A 25,437-nucleotide genomic window follows, 5' to 3' on the forward strand; every position below is an offset into this window, starting at 1 on the left:
CAAAAACTAATATTAAGAAAAGAATATAGAAAGAAAAAGAAAGAAAGAAAGAAAGAAAGAAAGAAAGAAAGAAAGAAAGAAAGAAAGAAAGAAAGAAAGAAAGGAGAGACATACAAGATTAAAAAGTGTGAAAAACAAGAAACAGATGAGGAAATAGAGGGGAAATAGATCTCTGGCAGGAGCGGGATGGTGGAAGTGCGACCATCCTTGCTCTCCTTGATCTCTCAGCGGCTTTCGATACCGTCGACCATGGTATCCTGTTGGGATGGCTCAGGGATTTGGGGGTGGGTGGCACAGTTTTGTGCTGGTTCACCTCCTTTCTTCAGGGTTGGTCCCAGTCGGTGGTGATAGGGAGCGAGAGGTCCCATCCTCAGCCCCTCCTCTGTGGGGTGCCGCAGGGTTCGGTTCTCTCTCCACTCCTTTTCAACATCTACATGCAACCGCTGGGTGAGATCATCCGTCATCATGGGATGAGGTATCATCAGTATGCTGATGATACTCAATTATACATCTCCACCCCAGGTGAGGTAAGTGATGCCGTGACCGCCCTTTCGCGGTGCCTGGAGGCTGTGAGGGTCTGGATGGGGAACAAGAGGCTCCAGCTGAACCCTGGCAAGACGGAGTGGCTGTGGGTTAATGGCTCCTCTGTATCCGGGATGTTGTCATCGTTGGTCTTGGATGGGGTAGCACTGCCCCAGACAGACCCAGTGCGTAATCTGGGTGTCCTCCTAGACTCACGGCTACTGCTTGAAGAGCAGGTGGCAGCCATGGCAAGGAGGGCCTTTGCACAACTTCAGGTTGTGCACCAGTTACGCCCTTTCCTGGATCGGGATGCCCTTCGAACAGTCACTCATGCCCTTGTTATCTCCCAGATAGACTACTGCAATGCATTCTACATGGGGCTACCCTTGAAGAGTATCTGGAAGCTACAGCTGGTCCAGAATGCAGCCACACGGGCTATTTTTGGAGCCCCAAGGAGGGTCCATGTAACGCCACGGCTCCGTGAGCTGCATTGGGGGACACTTTGCTTCTGGGTCCAGTTCAAGGTGTTGGTTATCACTTTTAAAGCCCTACATGGCATGGGACCAGGTTACCTAAGGGACTGCCTCTCCCCTGTGACTTCAACCCGTCCCACCTGATCACACAGAGGGGGCATGCTTCAGACCCCCTCAGTAAAAGAATTTGATTAGCGGGGTCCAGAAGGCAGGGCCTTCTCTGCGGTAGCCCCCGCTCCTTGGAACATTCTGCCCCCAGAGGTGCGATTGGCCCCCTCACTCCTGGCCTTCTGTAGGGCTTTGAAGACCTGGTTCTGCCACTTGGCCTGGGGTGGGAAGGGAATACCTCAAGCGTGGGGATGGCTAGCCCCATAGAGGCCTCCTGTCTTCAGCCTCAGACTTTTCATTTTCTTGGACTCTCCTTTCCCTTTTTTAGAAATGTTTTTAAATTGATGTTTTATGTATCTATATATATTTATGTTTTTAATGTTCGGTGTGAGTCACCCAGAGTTCCCCCATTGGGGGGAGATGGGTGAGTGAGAAATTTAAAAAGTAAATAAATAAATAAATAAATAAATAAAATCAAAGGAAAAAAAAAAGAATTGACTTCTGACTCTCCTCACAACAGATATAAGTAACAATATACATCCAGCTCTTACTCTAAGGTTAAAACATAACTTCCATTATTTCTATTGATCCATATTATTTCTAATCATAAAATCCATACAACAAAATTTCATTTTTTCCCGTATCTCGCAAAAAGTCCAAAAATGGTTACCAGGTAGCGTTGTTCTTAAAAGTATGAATGCCATGAGAATTCTACCAGTGGTGGCTCTACGACATCTGGAGGACATCATGTTGGTGGAAGATACAAAGGATGCTGAAAGTGGGCATTGCTGATTGGCTGGATCCCTGGACCAAATACATAGCCACTTTTTGTCAGAGGATCCTGCAATATTGTCGTAATGCCAAGACAACAGGAGGAGGAAGAGGTAGAAGGTCACACCCCGCAATATAACGGTCTATGATATTTCCCCCAGTTGTAACAACACCAAGGATAGGCAACCTGCTGCCCTCCAGTGCTTTTGGACCTCAACTCCCATTAAGGGATCACGGGAGTTGTAGTCCAAAATCTGGTGGTCTGCCTGTCTGCCCTTGCAAATGCAATTTTCAAATATGTCTACCCAGAGGACGTCCCACTCCAAAGTGTTTGAGGCACACGCACACTGCAGCTGAGCAGTGTGATCCTGAGTTTCGTAATTAATTCCCACGTAGCACAGTGGGACTTTCTCCTAAGGAGGTGGGCATAGGATGCCACCTTGATGATTAATCAGGCCCCTTTGGAGGCACACACACGTATGCACGCAAATACGATCTGCAATGTGGAAAGTGAAGTGGGAGGGAGGGATTCACTGCTGGGTTTTTAACTCTTTCTGCCCTTTAGAAAACATCAGCTGCCTGGAGAAAAGTTTGTCAGAATTGTTGAAGGACAGGAAGGAAGCTGGATTTTGTGCACGGACATGCGGGAAGGCAGAAGACTTGAGTGGTGGTGAGGAAAGGCAGCCAACCACCTGCTGGGTGGATGGCTGCCGAACGCTGGTGATGACAAATGCTGGTAACGTGCAGCGACAAGTGAAGAACAGGGTCAAGGTGGGAGTGAATGGGATGGCTGAATAGATATTCAAGACCAGGGCATTCAAGGTTTATTTCTCCTTAATCCCTTGCAGAACCCATTCAGGTTCTTGTGGAACCCGTGAGTTCTGTGGAACGCAGTTTGAAAACCCCCAGCCTAGATTACCAGTCTTACTTGTACCCCATGAAATATACCCGCTAATATTAAGAGCAGTACTGGGCACATTTTGGTCAGTATGCCACATACACAATCAAAGCCTACTCTTACCCCAAGCATGCTTACAGTATTCTATGCAAGTTGGGATCGATAATCCAGAGCAGTGTTTCTCAACCTTGGGAACTTTAAGATGTGTGGACTTCAACTCCCACAATTCTCCAGCATGGCTGGCTGGGGAATTGTGGGAATTGAATTTTTTACATCTTAAAGTTCTCAAGGTGGAGAAACGCTGCTCTAGAGTGTACCCCACAAGCCAGCATACTGTTACATGCATCGCACCCAAGAGGAGCAATATGCACTATGCTGTCAAACACTCAAGCTGCCTTCTTAATCCTTAGGATTTACATTTCTCTCTTTTTTCAAGACCGTCTCCTTTCAAGTTCACCCTTTTAAGCCAGATAGTGGGTTTGGACAATATTATTGACATATTTCCAGGAGCTGAGCTTGACTCAAAGCAGTCTTTACCTTTCCAGCACAAGGAATGACAATGTTGTGAAGTCAGAACTGTAACTTAGTGGGCTGACCTTCTGAAAGCATGGTGATGTCACTAGAAGGGACAGAGCCATGGGGGGAGGTGGGGGCTCTTTTTTGGCTTTGGGTGGGATGGGATTGGGAGGCCTTTCAAAGACAAACTCCTCCCCTTCCCTGCTCTTAAACCACACATATATGCACATGCACGCATATATAAAAGGTCCAAATCTCACCACAGCAGATGGCCATTGTGCTACTGAATTTCACTGTGCAGCATCCCTCGGCATAAAGAGAGCATGCAAATGAGTTGTTGGGCCCTGTGTGCAGCTCTGGCTTGCTGACCTCTGTTCATGGTGAGAAGAGAAGGGAATGAATCTCCCACAGAGAGGTGTGAACCCTGTTCCTTTATTTCTATACAGTAGATATTTGCACCTTCCCATATAGTGCATATTCAAGACACTTCTCTGCAAATCTACAGCTCCAAACCTGATCTCTCTCTCTCTCTCTCTCTCTCTCTCCATATGTACACCTTCTCATCAAAGGCCAGTTTACATTTAATAAAACCAATAAAACCATACACTAAAATGAAACAGCATCTGTTAATAATGTCAGAGAATTATATCTCAGAAAGATTCAGAGCAGCTCCCCCAATTACACGGAACGCTTTGCTTCAAAAATTCTACAGCAAAGAACCATCTTGGCAGCTTTCCAAAGTATCAACAAGGATTGGGGCAACCTGATTTTGGGGTGGGGTGGGGAATTAACTGCTCCTGAGTAAGAAGGACATGCCCAAGAAGACGTGTCTCCAGACCTCCTCCCTCTTGAGAATTTGCCCTCTGAAGCAGCGGATACTGGATGGGGAGATTCAGCTTGGAGCAGATGGTCTGGCAAACAGTGAGGACCGTAAAGGGAATATAAGTAATGACCAGCAACTTTAATTGGACCTGGAAGCCAATATAGATGTTATCCTGCTGTGATAGTTCTGACCATCAGCAAGCAGACAGCTGCATTTTGCACCAGCTGCAGCTTCTGAAAAATCCTGAAGGGCAGCACCAAGTAAAGTGGATTGGAATACTTCAGATGCAACATTATAAGAGCATGAGTCACTGTTGTCAGAACTTGATCCAGGAAAGATCACATCTGGAGTGGAGAGATAGATATCTCAGCCAGGAGTCCAATACATATCTGAATCACTATGATCAATCACTAGTATAAATAGATTGATTGCTTTAATAATCTTGCTCACCTAGTGAATAGTTTCTTTTATAGGGCCACTGGCCATTGCTTTAGTTCACTTTCTTTTCAGGACCCTTATCTGTAACTATAAATACTAGAATAATCTTATTTATTTATTTGATTCAATTTATATGGCTGCCCATCCCAAAGGAATTGGCAAAAAGCCAAAATTACCTCAAAGCAACATAAGACTGCAAGGACAAACAAGGTAAAAAGCCAGTGGACAATACTCAAAATCACAACCACCCAGGCTCCAACTAAATACCTGACCTCTCCAGTTTTCCCACCAGATGTCATCCACAAGCATGATCAATGCTGATTCGGTTTCATACCCAGACCTGAAACCAGACTGAAAGGGGCCCAGTTAATCTGTTTCCTCCAGGTTTCTCTGAAATTGCAGTGTGACCACCTTCTCTACTTTCTCTAAAAAGAGAAGGTTGGAGACAGGACGAAAGTTGTCCAAATGGTTAGGTCCAACAGTGGCTTCTTCAGGAGGAAAATCAGTGCTTCTTTGATGGATGGCAAAACTACCCCCTCCTCAAGGATGAATCCACCACCACCAGGACCCAACCACATGTTGTCTCCCAGAAAGCTATCACTAACCAGGAGGAACATGGATCTAAAACACAGGTGGCTGAACTCACAGTTCCAAGAACCCTGTCTGCTTCACCAGGACTAACAGGTTCAAACTCATCTCAGATAACCAAGCCAGATTGGGCCTCAGTCATCTTCCTGGGACCTGCCTCAGGACTGGAGTACAGCTTGGAGTGAATCTGAGCAACTTTATCCAACAGATGTCTAGAATATTCCTCTCAGTGGCCCTGCAGGTGAAACTTGGTTCCACCTTCCCAAGGAAGACCCAGATATCTCTAAACAGGGTCACTGAATGACTATCTATGGACATAATAAGAGAAATACTGCCCTTACTGCCACAAGGTAGGCCTTAATAGCAGCTCTAGGTTGTGCTTGGCTGAGTTCACCCCTTGTTGTCCTCCAGTGACAGACCTCTCTTCTCCTATTTCATCTTCCACAGCTCCTTTGTAAGCTGAGGGAAGCCCCAGCATCCACAGGAGGAGAGAGGCAGCATAGTGCAATCAGATCCAAGGCCTCACCTGCCCTCTCATTCCAAGTGGTGATGACGGCCTTGGTTGGTCTGTGCATCAGACCTTCAGGAACAACCCCAAGCTCCTTCTGGAAATCCTCCTTAGGCATCTGGGATGGAAATCAGAAAGTGACCTGACTATGACATGGGAATGATGGTGATCTCCCCCAATTCCAGAGGCTGCTGCCAGTGCCCGAACAAGGAAAACAGATCAGGTGTGTGACCACTGTTACGTGATGGGCCCTCAGGAACCTGGGTCAGGTCCATGGCTGTCATGGTGACCATGAAATTCTGAGCTACAATACCTCAGACTCCACCTCCCAGAGAAGGCAGATCAAATTACTTCAAACAATAGAAATTAAGAAATTCTGAGAAATTCTACTGCCAGTCTGGCCATGGAACCAAGTTACTCAGGCAGGGAGATTGCTATGCAGCAGAGAGGCCGGTACAGCAGCAACAACCCCAACAGCTTAAGAAACAGGGTCTCATTACCAGTTATCTGTGGGTCAGTGTCTTTGAATACCAGTGGTATATCCCAAATAGCTGCTCCACCCAAGTTCCTGCCTGATGCTGTACCCAAAACCAAGATAGGCACATCTCTGAAAGGGGAAACCCCAATCTCCATGACCATCCAGATCCCATTAATGCACTCCAGGTCAGTCCTCTCATCTGTGATTTAATCACAGATTAAGATGAGGGAGGCGTTATTATAGACTAATTTTATTTTGATAAAAGCTAATTTCCAAGCAAATGTCAATGCTCTTTTATTCAGGGTGGACCCAATCTTCATATCCTCACGCTGACACCAGATTTCACATAAAGAAAAAAACCAACTGAATGTGGAACTTCCTCCTGAAGTGAAATATCATAACGAGGATGGTAAAAAAGATCCCTTAAGCCAACTTCCTTTGTGATGTGATGGATTTGCAGATAGAGAAATGGATCCTGTCAGAGATATTCAATCTTTTTTGGTGGGAGCTACACTCCGGTTTCAGATTTAGGTTCAGAGAATTTGTAGGATGTCCTGAATACAGACACTGGGTGGTACCCACAAGTACTTTCCTCAGACTGAACTGGTTCGACTGCTGTAACTTTTCCTAATGAAAAGGATCTATCTACTTTCATCCATGTATTGGTAGCATTAAGGATCATTTGGTTACTGAGAGAAAATAAACTGTTGGAATAGATAGGCCTTTGGTCTGGTTCGGCGTCTGTGTGTGTGTGTGTGTGATTTTGTTTGGCTCTTTCATTGCTTTTATTTATAGTTTTTTGGTGGATTTATAAAAATGCAGAAATGGCATATGAATTCTTTAAATAAACAAGAAAACGATTATACTTCCTAAATTATTCAAGGCATAAAGGGATCACCAAGCACGAGGATTGTGCTAATATTTTATTTATATTATCAGCCATATTTTCTGTCAAAAAGGCTCTCAAAGTGACATATAAAGCAAGGGAAAAACAATAGTCACTTCCACCAATTTACTTTTAATGGATATAGAGAAACATAAAAGTTCATTTTCTGGATTATTAACCACAATTTTGTTTAATAGAAAGAACATCTGGTACACCATTAACTTTCTATATTACATACCCCACAACTGCTGCCTGACTAATTCCACAATCCAAAGAAGAGTTTGAGTCATGGTTTTGAAATGGAAATGCTTACAAGTGAATGGGGCTCAGCGAGAAGATATGATGGCTTTGAGAGAGGAGTGATCTCCTTCTTCACAGCGTGAACTTCTGCTTGCTTCCTCTCCAGTGCAGTGCCTAGTCTTTGATGGTCACAGGGGCTTTTGAGGAATATGAGACTTGATGGACATCTCTTCTCAGGGAGGTAAGTAAGCATCACTCTGCAAAGCTTTGCAAATTACATGGGTGAAGTGTAGTTCATGGGGTGAGCCTCCTGAGCTGTGGGGTCTGGAAAATGGCAGACGGTTAGTACTTCTTTTTAAGTGAGCCAAACATAATATAGTAGAGATATTACTGCCCCAGAGGCATGCACACACACATGGGACAGTTGCTTCTGGAGACCCCCTGAACCGTATTCTCATGATCTTTCATTTTCAATCAAGATTTAGAACCGCATAACACAACTTACCAGTTACCCCAATCATTTGCAGAGTTGTGCAAATGATTTGCCCATGCAGTTATTGTTGCTGTGTCCTACTTTCCTTGTGGTAGTGTTTTGCTTATTTATTTTGAAAATATGTGGACTGTCCTTTTTTTCTTTCCTATGTAAACCCCAGCAGTAGCAGTAAGACAAAACATGGAAACTGAGTTTCCTGGATATTATTCTTCCCTGAAAAAATATTGTGCCTCACTGACACAGTTGGATGTTTGTGTGAATGTATGTCTATGAAAGTCTATCTGTATCTAACTATCACCAGTTATGGGCATCCACAGGAGAGGCAGGGGTGGGGGGATGACAAAATGTGTTGCAATGTCACAACACAAACTCTACCACTTTTGTATAACCATTGCAACATCATATGCATGCACTAATGGGCAGGTTCCACAGATGCTTCTGTTGTCCCCCCAGATGAATGTGAAATATATAATTGGTCACAAAACACTGTGTTTGGTCTACCCGGGCCCTAAAGCCAATCAGATTATTTCTTCCATCCTTAGAGGTGACAAAGCATTATAGGAACATCCTTTCAGCTTCAGCAAAGTGGAATAACCATGTCAGTTCAGAATAGAACTTTTTTGGCCAGAACCACCAGCTGTTATCCCCATTGCTGCAACTTGGGCAGAAGAAACTCAGAATGAGGAAATGAGTCAAAGTAGAAGGTAGGGCTGAACTAATGTTTTGCTGTCTGAGGTGGATAGATGTTCCCACCCTGAGAAGCCAGTTGGACTATAGCTGGGCCTTACTTCAATACTGAAGATGGGACACCTTAGGACAACAGAACAATTTAAGGGGTCCTAGGATGCACAATTACAGACACAGTACTGTTTTTCAAAAGTACCTGAGAGGAATGCCTATCAGTGCTTGAGCTGACAAGGTAGGAACCAAGCCAGACATAACCATAAACATTGAACAGATGTCTTTGACTCTCAAGGAAGGGAAAAGAATGTCCCAAAGTCCATAGAGTCAAAATAATGGGAGGAAAAGGCCTAGGTTTTAAACCCTGGGGCTGGCATAAATAGAAGGCTTGATTTCTATATGCTGCCTATATGTTTGTTCATTCCATTAGGGTAGCTAGCGTCTGCCTACATGGACAGTCATAAACTCATTTGGCTGGCTAGCTTATGGTCTTCTGAGAGCAGCTATGTAGTTCTTCCCCCAGTGTTTGATGCTGCAGTCAATGTGGGCAGTGACCTCTAGAGACAGCTGGCAAATTTAGATAGGGAAGGCAGGTAGCTGCAGGTCCCATAGATTGGAAACACTGAGTAGGATCTCTCCCTGGATGGGGGAAATCATAACAAATCTTGGTTGGCAGGCCAAGGAAATTTATGAATATTTGGCAGTCATGGCAGATCCTATTATTAATCTGCTGGGTGGCAAACAGGATTTAAACATGGGGTTAAATCCCATGGCTGCCTGTGAACTAAGTGGGTGCAGCATTAGGTTAGAATTTAATTTGGGGCATCTGAATTTACTCTTTTCCTTGCAATGGTAGGACATTATTTCTCGGTGTTCTGCATCATTTTAGTAAGAATGGGTGGTGGGTGGTGATGCCATTCACACCAATTTGATATGATCACTCAGTACACTTACTTTCCCACTGTGTTTCATTCCTATTTCTTGGTGGGTATTGCAGATCTCCTTCAGGAACACAGTAACCTTTAAAAATAGCCAGTCTCTCCTCCCTGCTCAGTCTCTGGGGGAGTAGAATATAGTTGTAAACTACAGCAGCCAAGAGAGCGCCTACGGTAGGTCCCATCCAGAAGACCTGCAGAAAGAAGCAAATGAAAAGCAGCTTTTAAGAATACAAAAATGTTGCTTCATCAGGCCAGGGATCCATTGCATACCTTGGGTTAGACATTCTGTTGCTAGGCAAACCACCAAGAAGCAGGTCTAACCCAGATATTTTGACACCTGAGAAGAACCAGCAATTTCCACCTAGCTGCCATGGTTCTGTCTCCTTTCCACATGCTTCATGGCCAAGTATGTTCTGAAGACAAAGTATGTTCTGCAGTTCTCCCTCTGGTCTTCATATTTTATTTCATTTGCTCTGCTTAGCCCGTGCTTCTTGGCTGTTTTCCTAAGCAGTGATATATTTGCTTCTCTGAAACAACCATTTAAAACTTGAAGTATATATAGTACACTAAAAGTGCTGACAACATTGGAGCAAAATTTAGATAGTGGAAATAGAATAAAGAGTCACTGTGTAGCACGGGGGTTTGATTTTTTGTATGCCTTCAAGTCAGTCTTGACTCTTGGCCACTGCATGGACAAGTCCCTGCAGTTTTCTTAGCAAGTTTTCAGAAGTGGTTTGCCCTTGCCTCCTTCCTAGGGCTGAGAGAGAATGACTAGCCCAAAGTCACCTAGTTGGCTTTGTGTTTAAGGCAGGATTATAACTCACAGTCTCCTGGCTTCTAATCTGATTGCTTAATCACTACACCAAATTGGTTCTCATGATTAGTTGTGAGTTATTCTTGGAGCAAAGGGAGAAATGGCATTACAGTAGCTCATAAGGGCTATTGAGGATCAGCATCGTCTGTTTGAAGGCCTGTCTAAAACCAAAGAACTGTAAGAAGGCAAAGCAGAATGAAACTGCCCACCTCCAGAGAGCACCAGGATAACAGAGTAGGCACATGGGTGACTTGGACAGTTTTCCCCACCATAGTGGGTGCATAGTATATCTCAGTGTTTCTCAACCTTAGCAACTCTAAGACGTGTGGACTTTGAGATGTGTGGACTTCAGCTTCTAGAATTCTTAGCAATGGTTATGGCAGCTGGGGAATTCTGGGAGTTTAAGTCCACACATCTTAGAGTTGGCAAGGTTGAGAAACACTGGTATATCTATTGAAATAACAACAACTATTTCTAAATATTAACTTAAGAATACTATGCATATTGGTGTCTTGTTTGTCCTCTGTACCAGTCATATATTTACTCATTTTTGGTGATAGTTCCCCATTCCTATGAATCAATTTCAGAGCAAATTCTAGATTATCCAGGGCTTGAGTGTTTCTCCCAAATCGATTAGGTCCCTTATAAACCTTTGGTGCTAGCAAGTGGTCAGAATCTGTTTTTCAAGTGGTGAAATCCTTTTTGTTCAGGCCCAGAGAACTTGAGAGCTTGAAATAAAACAGTTGTAGCCTTAGACTGGGAAATAACTATTAAACCTGTATACTGCCCAACTCTCAACAGCTCTAGGCCCTCCAAGGCTTTCCCCTGCTTTGACTTCATTACTGACTAGGGCTCTAAATCTTGCCACTGTTTTCAAAATCTTCAAATCGAAACCAGGGTTAAGACTCTTGACCAATAAAGCATCTAATGGATGGGGCTAGAAGGCGGCTTATCAGTGGATGGATTCTGGTATGAAGGAAGTTTATGTAATCTAGGCTGACAAATGAAGATCTGGGCTGAAGGAGTCCAAAAGCAGAATCTTACCCAGTGACACTGACTGAATGTTCCCAGTATGACAGCAGGGGCAAAGGATCTTGCTGGATTTATGGAGCAGCCAGTATAATAAATCTGTCGAAGGCAGAAAAGGCATGAGATTAGATTGGTGGTGATCGTCTGTCAGGATACTAAAGCAGTGTTTCCCAATCTGGGCAACTTCCAGATGTGTGGACTTCAACTCCCAGAATAGCCCAGCTGGCATAACCATTGCTAAGAATTCTAGGAGCTGAAGTCCACACATCTCAAAGTTTCCCAGCTTGAGAAACATTGACTTCAAGTATTCTATTCACGGGGGCCTTTTCTCTTACCTTGCCCCCTACATCGAACATGTCCTGCATAGTTTATTACTGCCTTCTCTGTGGAGATTCTTTGCCTCACTTAGATAAACTTCACTGCCCAGGATATTCCCCATTTCTTGCTGCCCATTGCAACAACATACTGCCATAAGCTTTCTAAAGACACTTCCTCCAGCTTTCCCCTGTGGGTATAAATGTAGAACGGTCTTGCTATTTGGCATCCAGCAGTACTTTTCAGTACAACAGCGGAAGCTGTGTTGATCCCTGTCAGAAACATGCAAGGTTGCCATGTATGTGTCTCTATAGGGAACATCTCTCTATATCGAGGGATCCCATATATGGAGGCAGCGGACAATTTGCCAAATCCAGTTTAAAGATAATAAATTATGAGGCTGAAGTTATCCATTTAGACAGTCAACTGAGCAGATATGACACATCCGGCCATAATCACCCACTTGTTATCTGAGTGGTTTTGAAATTCTATTGAAATCATATAAACTATTTCTAAATTTGCATGTATACATATAAATTAGATCCTGCCCTCTTTTGCTTGCTTGGTAACGCCTTCATTAATACTGTATTCATTAGAACGCCACACATTTGTAAAGATAATACAAAGGACGGAAACAAAATTATCATTCCAGCTCATGTGTTTATTGGGTTAAATGCACATTCCAACTCATCGTTTTCCTCTGTGGAAATTGAGAGGAAAAGACTCTCCTGTAAATAAATCCAGATACAATTAGCTACTGTTTGCATAAACATGGGTTTCATCTCTACGCTTTAATGACAATATTAAGGCAGACCTATTCTGCATAGGGCTTCTGAGTCAAGGATGTTTATTATATTGATTTCTGAACTGAACTGTTTTGGTACTAATTAAGGATGCCAAAAACACCCTGTCAGAAATTTCATTAGCTGTGTCAAAATATCTGTGGCTTCTCTGTGTTTCTTTTCTGCAAGTTTTTCTGTCACCAAGTTTGTTTTCAGTTTACCTTCAGATGTAGATAAAATCCTGAGAGGACCTAGAGCAGTGTTTCTCCAACTTGCCCACTTTAAGATGGGTGGACTTCAACTCCCAGATTTCCCCAGCCAGCATGGCTGGCTGGGGAATTCTGGGAGTTGAAGTCCACCCATCTTAAAGTGGGCAAGTTGGAGAAACACTGACCTAGAGACTCTCAAAACCATTTGGCCTCCTACTTTGCCTTCCCAAGTAATGCCTTGCTTTAAAAACAAATCAACAAATCAACTTTTGATCAGATTGAAATGTCACATTATAAAAACAAAACCCAAACAAATCGACACAAAGAATGATCCCTCTCCTCGATTTTCATCAAATCTTGCTTAACTCCTGCGCCCTTTCTTTCATATTTCTTTAATGGGGAGATGCCTTCTGCTGGGTCTCCTACAAGTGAACCCTTCTGCTTACCAACCGGTGAAGAATAAAATAAAGGGACTCACCCCAACAAGGTGAGCCATGGAGACAGCCAAGCCGATAGACAATGCCGAATTGCCCCTGCTCTCACACCTGCGCTTATCAGTAACAGAAAAGATGCACATAACCACAGAAAAGGTGAGAATGATCTCCACCACAAGGGCTTGACCTGAGGATATGTCTTTGGAGACCTGCCAAAGGGTAAGAAAGGTGAGTTAAGAAAAAAACACAGGCACAACATCCACAACTTGTCCCTGTGCCCTTGTAAATTTCCCACTAGCATAGTCTTGATGCTGTCTTCCCAAAGATATGTTATTAGGAAATAAACTCCATTGTACTCAGCGGGACATCTTCATTTCCCCCCCCCCAACTTTGGCTGCAGGTTCTATGATGTGTGTGGGGTTCTTCAATAATTGTTGCAGAAGTTGCTCACTGTTTCAGAAGAAATTACTTCCCTAAGTGTGAGTGGCAGGCTGCTGATTCAATCATATGATACCAGTGTATTGGGGGGGCTCCCCCGAGGGCACCACAGCAGTGGTAGACTCTCTTCCTTGCCACTGCAGGGCCATCACTGTCTGTGAACTCCAAAGCTTCAGCTCCCTTGCCTGGGTCTTCTTTAAATGCCTCTGTGCCATCCTGTTGTCCCACAAGAAGATCCCAAAGGCAACAACCTTGCCTGTTCCTCTCTTCTAATACTCACAAGTGCTGTACACTGGCTTTACATGTAAAGGTTCTACCTAACAATTATGCATAATAATTTGTTATTATCTTCCCTTCTTTTTTTAAAAGGAAAACATCTCACAGCCTAAATACATGTCAACTCTAAATGCTCGCAACAAAACCAGATTGATGCTTCTGTTGTGGAAAGTTGCTTCAGAAGGGAATTTTGGGAAATCAGATCCTGCTAGATATCACAACTTATCAACCTTTGGTTAATTCCTCAGCAGAGCACCTGTTACCTATAACATAGGAGTATTTGGCAAGGTCAGAGGGGCTCTTAAAGAATTGCCCATTAGGCTTATGTTCATTCATTGACTCCGTGCAAGAGGTTGGGAGTCATGTACACAAGTTTCTATCAGATTAATGAGGGCTTTGGCAAAGAAAGACTTACATCATTGGAGAATAGCGTTCTGCGGATGTCTATGGGTGTCACCGCATAGATGATTCCTGCACCAGCAAGAGCTCCCAGCAGCTGTAGGATCACATAAAATACGAAGCGGATGATGGAGATCTGGTTCCCGACAAAGTAGGCAAGGCTGACAACTGGGTTCATATGCGCACCACTGATATGACCAAATATATGAACCAAGGTTGTGATGGTTAGTCCAAAAGCCAAAGAGATCTGGAGGACGCTAGGCTGCTCCAAAGGCCAGTTGAAGGATGAGCCCAAGGCAATACAAAGAAAGATTGCAGTGGCTACAAATTCACTTAGAATAGCCCAGGCAAACCTTGGGCTCAGAACCTCTGATCGTCTTTCAGCAGTAGTAGCCATAGTCGGTTCAGAGAAGTAGGCACCAAGTGGGTATCGACATGGAATTTGTAGGCACCACAAGCAAAGAGTAAATTTTCTGGGCCCTGCTGCATGCATTTATAGAGAGAAAGGGTTGGGTTTAACCTAGTGGAGGTGGGGCCAAGGAGAAACCTGTCAGTCATCCTTGAGGGCAATTTTGGAATTAGAACTACTGTATTTTGATGCTAAAATAGCCCAAACAATTTCCATAGCTAAGGAAAAAGCCCTAAAGTTTGGGGGAACAGGGGGAAATCTCCTTAAAGTATTGGCCTGCTTTTGAAAAGTCTTTTAGAACTATGAAGCAATTGTTTATTGTCTTTCTTTTCATTCCCATTCTCTGAGAAGCAGTGGTTGCCTTATTTTATTTTGCAACATGCAAATAAATGCAACTCTGAATCTAGCTGAGACGTATGAAGCTTCTCCTGGCTTAGGACCAAGCTCTCATATAGTCCACTATGTCTTCATCAACAGGGTGCTCTTGGGAGGTCCTGTGTGACCTCTCCAGTTCATTTTGGTTTCCCCATGGCAAAGCCCAAGTTGTAGAAGAGAAAGCTACTTGAGCTGAAGCAAGACCCTCCTGATTACAGTTGAGGAGAGGGCTCAAAACATTCTCGTTTACCCAGACCTCATAACTGGATCCATCATTTTCACAACTGTAGCTATTTTAGCCCTTTAATTATTTGCTTGAAAGGTGCATTCATTGTTTGTGTATTTCAGTGGTTTTGATTCACTTTCTGAAAGCTGTCATGAGCCATTAAGGGAGTGGGCAGTACAGGCATATTTTAAACAAACAAATAAATAAGATCTTATACACAATATGTATCTTGTGCTGCACATCCGCTAGCAGAAATTTGGGGATGAAAAGAGGAAGGTTTGGTGGGCAAGGACCATTTTCAGACTATGTTTTTCTGCTCAGCAAATGTTTCCCCTCTTTTTTGCTGATCTGAAGTTATCCTGCCTTCCACTGCTCTGGGCTATGTTGCTTTCTGGAGTCGCACATACCAATCGGAGTGATATGAACTATTATGCTAATACCAATCATATTTCCCTATGCGATGATGTCACAAAACCTATTCAGGCTGTGGGCAGGCTCTTTACTGGTTTCTGAGAGCGAGCTATGCGTCTTTCATTTTCATAGTTCCCATTATCCAAACAGGATGGATAATGCATGCATGGAGCAGAAATGCTTGTAAAGCATACTGGTACAAATAGTCTTTCAGAAATTTCTTCTATTTAGACATTTTTGTTCACAGACTTGAGACACTGAATAGATCAAAAGGGCCATTTAATATATTTGCTTGGTAAGTTGTACATAACGTGAAAAAATAATCTTATTAGGTGGCAGCTGAAAACGAGGACCTGAATAATGAAAAGATAAATGATGAAAAGGAGCAGCATGGCAATGAACCAGTGGCAATTACAACAGCAAATATGATGATTTCAGATGTCTGAGTTCACAAAAAGTATGAGGACTGGAGTGTGTATTGGAGGATTTTTGGCATCTAACTCCTATCTCTTCTACAGCCACCGAAAATGTTTAAAGTCCATGTCTCAGAACTTTTTTTTTTTTAAATCAAAACTGGAATTAGAGCCAAAGTTTTACTTGAAGCAGCATTCAGGGCAAAAGCTGAAATTTCTTCTCAGGTGAAATACTTAATTCTGAGGGTGGCTACGGGAGTTTCAATAAGATTATGGCCAATTTTCTCAAAAAGATCCTTCATATTGTTAGGTTGTTCCTAGATTTTCCCAGTAGTAAAATTCTGCCATAATTTTTAATTTTGGGTTAAATATCTCAGAATGCTTGAAGAATTTCTAAAAGACATTCAGAATTCTGATAGGTTTCATGAACTTCTCACTAGAATATTGTAGGATGAATTTAATTTAATTTAATTTAATTTAACTTAACCAAGTGAGTCCTCCTTTTTTCAGTTTTCATTCAGGCTGAAACGAATGCCCAGAGGAACAACAGGCATGAAACAGAATTGCATTATTCTCAGTGTCTATGTTATTTTTGAATCAGTGCTGACTCCTGGCTTGGACAAGTCCCTGAAGTTTTCTCAGCAAGATTTTGGAAGTGGTTTGCTGGCCCATGTCATTTCAGAATATATTCGCCTATAAGTCTTTTCCTTTCTATTTTAAAATGTGCATTTTTTAAAATTCCACATTTAAATACTTTTTATTGTTGTTGCTTGTTTTTTTTTAAATGTACATTGCTCAGAACTTTGTTACTAACTGCATATCAGTTCAGGGTGTGTAATTCAGCTCACACCAGACTTTGCACTGATTAAATTGCTCATGAATGTCAACCCAAAACACATCTATCATCCAAACTGATGCAGATGTGCCTAGTTCCGGGTTTTTCAAACTGTGTTCTGTAGAGCCCTAGGGTTCTGCAAGAACTTGGTGAGGCTCTGTGAGAGACCAGGGGTAGGGGGGAAAAAGTTTACTCAAATGCAACCCCTCTTCTATCACTAGAGCTTTGCCTCTTGATCAAGGGTTCCAGGGATTTTTTCCAACTAACAGTTTTGTGACCTGAACAAGTTTTAAAACCTATGCCCAAGAGCATAAAACCGGTGCTTCTCTTAGCCATCTGATCTTTTATTTTACTTTGAAAACCTTTATTCCACCTCTCTCCACTCACACTCAAACAAACCAGATTAATCCATTAAAACCAACCAGGCAAAATAACAAAACAAAGTCTGTGGTAAACTAGAACTAGATCGTGAATAATCATGACAGATATATTGAGCCATATTTAGACAGAAAGGAAATTCTTGGCGTTTTATGTTACAATAATGTTACATTATATGGTTAGATGAAATGTTAGAACACCCACAAACCAACAGTTGAAGATTCCCCCTCTCTCCAGACAGCAAGATGGCCTTGGCGTTAGGAGAAGTCATTCGGGTTGCCATATAGAGGGCCACTTATAATAGCCTCCTTTTATGCATCTTGGGAAGAGGGTTCTGGTGGATGCAACCATGATTACATCACTCAATGCAATGGGAAGAAGGAACAACCTTGAGGAACAGGAGGAAGAGCCGCAACCAAGACAAGGGTCAGATAAAAGAAACCTGAGTCCAAGGCAGAAATGTAATTTGAGAAAGCATCTCAGACATGACCCTCCCTAGTTCTGATGAAGATGGGGGGGGGGGGGACACAATCAGACTTGCAAGATTCTGTTACTATAACCTTATCATAAAAATAGTATTAGCTTGCGTGTCTTTGGTTTCCAAGTTTGGTCTACCTTGGAGGGCTTAGACCCAATCAGCATCTTGAATTAGGAGGAAACATAGACAGCAATATGCTGCTTCAGCACTGATAGGACTCTGTTGACTCATGTGTGACATTTGTTGGGTGACAGCACTTGTACATGCCCCAGGGTAATCCCACACCAAGAACATATTTAGAGATTAATAAGATGTAGGTGATGCATCCCTAATGTACAGGACTAGGAACCTCACCTCTGGCTTGTTTTTGCTTCTTCTGCTCCTGCCCCAGATGGGAAATATTTGCTTCCTAAGCTGCAGATGATTCTCTCTGTATTTATTTTATCCCCCCATCCTGGGCAGAACAGACTTGTACTTGCCCCATTCCAGAATGTCACTTTGATCTTTACTTCTGCTGTTTCTCCTCTGCCAGTGGTAGGAATGTCCCTTCCTGGGCTCATCACCCATTGCGTTATTGTGGTGTTGCCTGGAAAACAATGATGAATATGCATCTGAGTATTTTTAAAAGGCTTATACATATTGCATCTTTCATGCAGATGCCCAGAAAACAGGCTCCGTCATAAATAGGTCATCTATGTCGTGTGGGGGAAAAGTAGGGAGAGGCAAATTAAGTCCAATTCAATTTGAATTGTCAATACAATTTTGACTGCTGAAGCAATACAGTTTGGATGTCCAAATCAGTTTGTCAAACTGAGTCAACCCAATTTATTTATTTTTTTTCAAATTTCATTAATGGACATCATCAAATCCAATTTTCTGTCAGTATGGACTTGCATCTTTTCATCCCATCCTATCCTGTTTACATACCACTAGCACTGTCAACCACCTAGTGAGTTTGCTTAATGATCTACCTTTTATTACAATGACTGAATGAAGCTGGTGTGCATACGAAGACGTGTTCTACTGGGTTAGACCAAAGGAGACTCTCAATAATCATTCAAGCCGATAAATGGATACAGTTGGATGCAAAAGTTTAGGTCAGATTGTATGCTTCAATGAATTCTTAAGCTAACAGAAGCTGACACAACCTCTGCATTGTTACCTTAGTTAAACTCAGCATATTTCTGCAAATTTTGGCACACACCTATTATTTATATGCAGTTGTTTACAGGTTCAGAAGAAGAAAACTGAATATTGCAGGCCAGCTAAGACTCCTTGGATGCGCTGCATATTTGAGTTTTCTCCACTTTTTTTTTTTTTTTTTAAGTCTTGGATGAATCACTTGGGGATTTGTTGAAATAGATACTTAGACCAGAGGTGCTGAACATTTACATACAATGAGAGAGAGAGAGAGAGAGAGAGAGAGAGATAGATAGATAGATAGATAGATAGATAGATAGATAGTCAGATAGACGATAGGCAGACAGTTTTATTAAACAAATGAAACAAGTTTGTGTGTATCAGAAACAAAACAACTCCACAACAAACCTTCTGTCAAAAAACAGAACAAAACAAATTCCAGTCTTGATAAACATATCAGCAATCTATCCTGGCACATCCTGTATAAACATAAGAGCAGAGGAAGGGACTGTCCAATTATGTTAAACTTGCCACAATTTTACAAATACTTTAGGAGGTATTCCCATCAATAATTCATCTGGCAAATCTTGCTTTGTGAAAGAATGTCAAGCGTCTGATAAAATTAGACTCCTTGATGACTTAGCTTTGTGTGCTGATGAAAATTAAACAACTGTTTGGCATCACTGAACATGAAAAAAACCAAAACGTTGATATGGTACAAATGAAGTTTTTGGCGCAAGTCATGAAAAGAAATAGATTTCCTGTAGAATTTATTTCTTGAATAAAATGTTGTTATACTAATCCCTTCTCTTGAATAATAGCCAATGGGATTATCTTCAGAGTAATCAAGATGAGATCCTTTAATATTTAATTTGGTGTTGGAATCTTTGGTATGTTTAAAACAACAAATTCAGGGAGTGCATGGGGCCAAAATGGAACACATATTATTATTACATGCAGATGACATCTTGGTCTTTATAATGGTTATCAAAGATCTTTATTAGATTCATAGAAATTGTATGGCAATATGCTAAAAACTTTGGATAAAAAATCAATTGCTACTGTGTTGTTGTTCAGTCGTTAAGTCGTGTCCGACTCTTCGTGACCCCATGAACCATATTGCGCCAGGCCTTCCTGTCCTTCACTGCCTCCCTCAGTTTGCTCAGTTTCATGCTCATTGCTTCAGTGATGCTATCTAACCATCTCATCCTCTGCCGTCCGCTTCTCCTTTTGCCTTCAATCTTTCCCAGCATCAGGGTCTTTTCCAAAGAGTCCTCTCTCCGCATTAGGTGACCAAAGTATCTGAGCTTGAGCTTCATTATCAGTCCTTCCAATGAGCAGTCAGGGTTGATTTCCTTTAAGATTGACTGGTTTGACCTCCTAGCAGTCCAGGGGACTCTTAAGAGTCTTCTCCAGCACCACAGTTCAAAGGCATCAATTCTTTGGCACTCAGCCTTCTTTATGGTCCAGCTCTCACAGCCGTACATTACTACCAGAAAAACCATAGCTTTGACTATGCGGATCTTTGTTGGCAAGGTGACGTCTCTGCTTTTTAATATGCTATCTAGGTTTGCCATAGCTTTCCTCCCAAGGAGCAAGCGTCTTTTAATTTCATGGCTGCAGTCTCCGTCTGCGGTGATCTTGGAGCCCAAATAAATGAAGTCTGCTACTGCTTCCATTTCTATCCCTTCTATTTGCCAGGAATTGATGGGTCCAGATGCCATGATCTTAGTTTTTTTAATGTTGAGTTTCAAGCCAGCCTTCGTACTCTCCTCTTTCACCCTCATCAAGAGGCTCTTTAGTTCTTCTTCACTTTCTGCCATTAGGGTGGTATCGTCCGCATATCTGAGGTTATTGATGATTCTCCCTGCAATCTTAATTCCGGCTTGTGATTCTTCCAACCTGGCATTTCTCATGATGTACTCTGCATATAGGTTAAATAAGCAGGGTGACAGTATACAGCCTTGTCGTACTCCTTTCCCTATTTTGAACCAATCGGTTGTTCCATGACCGGTTCTAACTGTTGCTTCTTGGCCCTCATACAGATTTCTCAGGAGACAGGTAAGGTGGTCTGGTACTCCCATCTCTTTAAGAATTTGCCACAGTTTGTTGTGATCCACACAATCAAAGGCTTTTGCATAGTCAATGAAGCAGAAGTAGATGTTTTTCTGGAACTCTCGTGCTTTCTCCATGATCCAGCGAATATTGGCAATTTGATCTCTAGTTCCTCTGCCTCTTCGAAACCCAGCTTGTACATCCGGTAGTTCTCGGTTCACGTACTGCTGAAGCCTAGCTTGTAGGATTTTGAGGATAACCTTGCTAGCATGTGAAATGAGTGCAATTGTGCGATAGTTTGAGCATTCTTTGGCATTGCCCTTCTTTGCTACTGTATATGCCCAATATTATGACAATTGGCAAAAATGTCCCTATAGATGTAGGCAAAAAATTAGGATTTATTTATTGTTCAGATTCTGTGAAATACCTGTGGATAATTACTGTTAGGAAAATAGCCTGTATAGCTTAAATTAATATTTAAAAATGTATTAATCAGGGATGATGAAAATACCTATAAGTCTGTCAGGAGGAATATATGTGGTTTCGAGAATACCATATAGCTTCAAGACCAATATAAACCTTGACAGCATTGGCTGTGTCGGTTCCACAAACATTTGAAGAATATTATTAAGCTAATGGTAAACGTTTTGTGAAAAGAAAACCTAGGATTTCTCTTTTAAAGCTACAGTTCCTGCATGATAATGGTAGTTTTAATTTTTCCAGATTTTAAAGTGTTCCACTGCAAGTAATTGTTAGCTTCAATAAGGTATAGGAATGAAAATTACACTGACTACATAGCGTTGTGGACACAACTTGAAAATTATTATTTGGCACCCTTTAAGTCCTGGCAAGTGTTTGGTTCCAATTATAGTAGAAATGCCTTAATATTTCTATGACTTAAAGAGGTTTAACATATTTGGGCTTTGGGGGTAAAAAATTAAAATTAGATTGTGGTGCTCCCAAGAAACCAATTTTTGGAATAATCCTTATTTAGAAATAGAGGAAAATACTTTGGCCGGGGGGGGGGGGCACTCAGTTAAAAATGGGATTACTCGTCCTCAGTTATTATTACTGATTAATTGATGAAGTGTAATCCTATTTTTAAGCAACTTAACAATTTTTCTGTTAATAATACATTAATAAGGAATGGCACATTAAAAAAACTTTGAAAAGCTGCAAAAAAACAAAACAAAACAAAAACAACAATAAAATCCTAATGGCAGTGTATATTTTTATATAAAACAAATTATTAAACATTTGTTAAATTTAGTCCAGACCCTTCAGCAGCCTCTGAAATTCCAGTCACTTTGAATGTATTGTATAATATTTTTATATAGGCAAAACTTATAATTCAATATTATCTACAACTTTTAAAATACATAAATTTACATTTGATTGGCCTACAAGTAATATGGCATAGAGCAATACGTGCCTCTTATTTTTTTTTAAGTTAGTTAAACTTTAAAAAAATGTAGCTCAACAAAAAATATTTTGAAGGAACGCTAATTCGTATGCTTTGATTATGTCCAGTGGTAATTTCCTTTTGATTAGATATTATTATAGCAACTTCTTGGGAGGAATTTAAATTATATTCTGAAAATCTGGAATTTGCCCATATATGAAAAGCTTTAAATAAACATGCCTAGATAGTTTTGGAAAAAAAAGTGATAATCTATTCTTGGAAGGGCCAATGTATACCAGATTCTAAAGTTTGGATAAACAAAAATGGTCACCTCTCAGCCTTTGAACTGGTTTGTATTGCTGTAGAGACAAGTTTGGACAATTTGAACAATTCCACATCATCTGGGTTTAATTAATTACTCAGAAATGGGCTTTTCAAGATATTTATTTGTGTAAGATGTATGTATGTATGTATATATGTATTTATCGTATTTATATAGCCGCCCATCTGGCATACAGTGATTCCAGTTGCTCAACTTCTGAAAGAACAAAATAATTAAAAGAATATTCAGACACAAAGTGTGTCCAGATTTTGTCATATCCAACTTCAATTGCTCTAGAATGGAAGTAATTCTGATACTTTTTGTTTTAAAAAGGAAAGCCCTCTTTTGATTTGGTCAGAGAGTTTTCTGCCACTGGTGCACAGCAGCCAGATGCCAAATTAACCAGTAAACGTTGATAAGCACCCCCAGAACATCCAAGGTATGTTTATGTAGACCTGGAAGGAGAGGCCGAAACGGTCCCAGATTCCGGCTAAGGCCTCCTGACGTTCTCCTGAGAGTTCACCATATGAAGATCAGCATGATGATCCTTCATAACTAAGCTTCTCAGCTTACTGCCAATTAATCCATACTGGAGACAGTCTTGTTCAAGGCACCCTCTAACTGTTTTGCCCTGGGCTAGCTACGTGAGGCTTAAGAGAACCCTCATGTTACACAAGGCTCACAGAACGACTTAGCAAAGGCTTGGACAGCAGTAACTCCAGCAAGATTTCCCACTATGGAAGGGTACAAAAATGGGCTCTAACATGGAAGTATTTGTTTTGGGGGGGGAGGGTGCCTGTGCTGTTATATTGCAAGCTCCATCCCTTTTGTAAGTCTGTCATGATGTCACATATACATATGAAAGGGACACAGCTTGAGGCATAATGAGTGATGTTGCTTTAATCATTTTGACAAAAGCATCAGATCCTGTGGACACTCCTGCTCTAATAATTTGTACAAATATGAATCATATGATTTTATTAGTTTGCTACCCTAGATAAGTAGAGAAATGCTTGTTGTACTGTGTCATGATACTGTGTTGTTGTTTTCTTCATTTTAATAATATTTTTCTGGGTGTTTTTTTTTCTCCCTCCTGCCCTCCCTTCCTTTTTTCTGTTTGGCTTTTTTAATACAGAACTTTAGTATAGATGCTAAAAATCCTCTTCTTTGTCCTCTGTCAAAAAATAAAACACAAACCAATCAAATCTTGATAAACTTATCATCAATCCATAGCTGAGAATAATACAGTTGTTACCCCTTCTCCTCTAAAGCTGTCTAAACTATTCTTTACTTTTTTGTTGATGTGGAAGAGTTTATACTTTGCTAGTAGCACTGTGGTGCTTGTGCAACTAGTACTTTAACACAGCCACAGTAATTTGGAAGGTGGAGTCATAGCTGGAAATTTTGTTTGTGTGCTATGTGTTGTGTTGACTTCAGAGTGGCTTATGAGAACCATTATGAAGATAACAGAATGCCACGGGCAATGTTCCTGACTCCTCTGTTTGAGAAGTCCTGCCATCTTAATTAGGTCTGCAATTCTCCTGTAAAGCCATAATTTGCTTTAATTTAATTCAGCTGAAGTGCTATTTTGATTTACAAATCAGTTTATCCCATCCCAAGAGGTCAAAGCAAATCGATTCCTCCCCCTCCCCTCCCCTTGTATTTCAGTTCAATGTACTGATATTATATAATGTTTATGGTTACAATGAAATGGGCTGGTCTGCCAGAGTATTGGCAGATCTCACTTTCTGCTTGGCCCATCACCATATGGGCCACTCACCACTTCCTCAGTGCAGGAATGGATCTCTTCCTCCTCCTCCCCCTCCCAGCCCATTGCAAATGTACCCCATGCCTGTGTTTTCCAACTTCAGTTCAAAATGGCCATTTACTGGCCTGAGCAATCTTTAGCCTTTCAGAGCAGGTGGTCTTCAGTGCACTATTCCGTTCTAGGGGCAGCCCCATCTCTGCCGATTGGCTGCCGTGCCTGCATGTCCCTTCCCCTCCAGCAGCTGGTTGCTGCCCTAGCAGCCAATTCATCTGGGGATGCCAGGCTGGCAGATGTTTACTGGTCAGTAGTTGCTGTTTTCTTATAATCTCGTGGTTGATCCAGCTATGACCCAATAAGTCATTGAGCCATCCTCAACTCTAGAAACTTGTGACCAATTCAACCCTTACATCTTTCGGTGGATACCCTTTTGGTTTTTGCCCAGGCTGGGTGAAGCATGCTCCCCTTGCTTTTCCACTTGCAGTCCACAGCACTGCAAAGCTTCCCTTCCCTTCCCTTCCCTTCCCTTCCCTTCCCTTCCCTTCCCTTCCCTTCCCTTCCCTTCCCTTCCCTTCCCTTCCCTTCCCTTCCCTTCCCTGGTCCAGACTGGAATTTCTGAAGTTGGCTTAAGAAACAAAGGGGAGCAAGTAGCTTAATCTGCAGAGTGGAATTGCCCTATGCCTACTAAAAAAGACTTCCCATATAGTATATTCCTTTACAGAAGACAGTACTTTAACTGAAGAGCTGGTAGAAGACAATCCTACCAGAACACATCTTCTCTTGCAAGCTGCAGCTTCCTCCCTTTGTCTACTTGCAAGGCCACGGGAGGTATTTACTACATCACTGGAAAGGTCAAGTCTGAACTTAAACTCTCTTTGGCTGCTTTGGAGGATTTAGGATGGAAATGGAAGCAGGAACTCTTTGTCATACAGATTACTTCCATTACCATCCTTAAGACCCCTCCCCAAACCCCGAAAATTGTCCTGAAATCACACTGCTGAGATTTTGTGACAAAATGGCAGAATATCAGGGGTGTGCTTTCAGTCCATGGGTGGGGGTGGGGGGGGGGTAAGGGTGGGAGTTTGTCTCTTAACTGGCTTCCACTATTCTCTCAATTCTTATCTGGGGGGGGGGAAACACCCCAAAAATTGTGCTGATGAATATCTGTCAT

The 25,437-nt window shown here is 41.9% G+C and overlaps 1 protein-coding gene across 1 annotated transcript; it reads right to left on the reverse strand.

Moving 5' to 3' along the window:
• Positions 1-4,915: 4,915 nt before the first annotated feature.
• Positions 4,916-14,454, reverse strand: LOC103055576 (aquaporin-5-like). The gene is made up of 7 exons (XM_025167231.1): positions 14,074-14,454; positions 12,989-13,153; positions 11,220-11,303; positions 9,378-9,552; positions 6,177-6,322; positions 5,664-5,763; positions 4,916-4,974 (listed from the first exon to the last, which is right to left on the reverse strand). Exons 1-7 carry the CDS (start codon positions 14,452-14,454, stop codon positions 4,916-4,918), a joined length of 1,110 nt encoding a protein of 369 aa, XP_025022999.1.
• Positions 14,455-25,437: the final 10,983 nt, after the last annotated feature.

The sequence above is a fragment of the Python bivittatus genome, unplaced genomic scaffold (genome assembly GCF_059951505.1).
Source record: "Python bivittatus isolate LINGU-HERP-01145 unplaced genomic scaffold, Pbiv_v1 ctg000220_np1212, whole genome shotgun sequence".
Lineage (NCBI taxonomy): Eukaryota > Metazoa > Chordata > Lepidosauria > Squamata > Pythonidae > Python > Python bivittatus.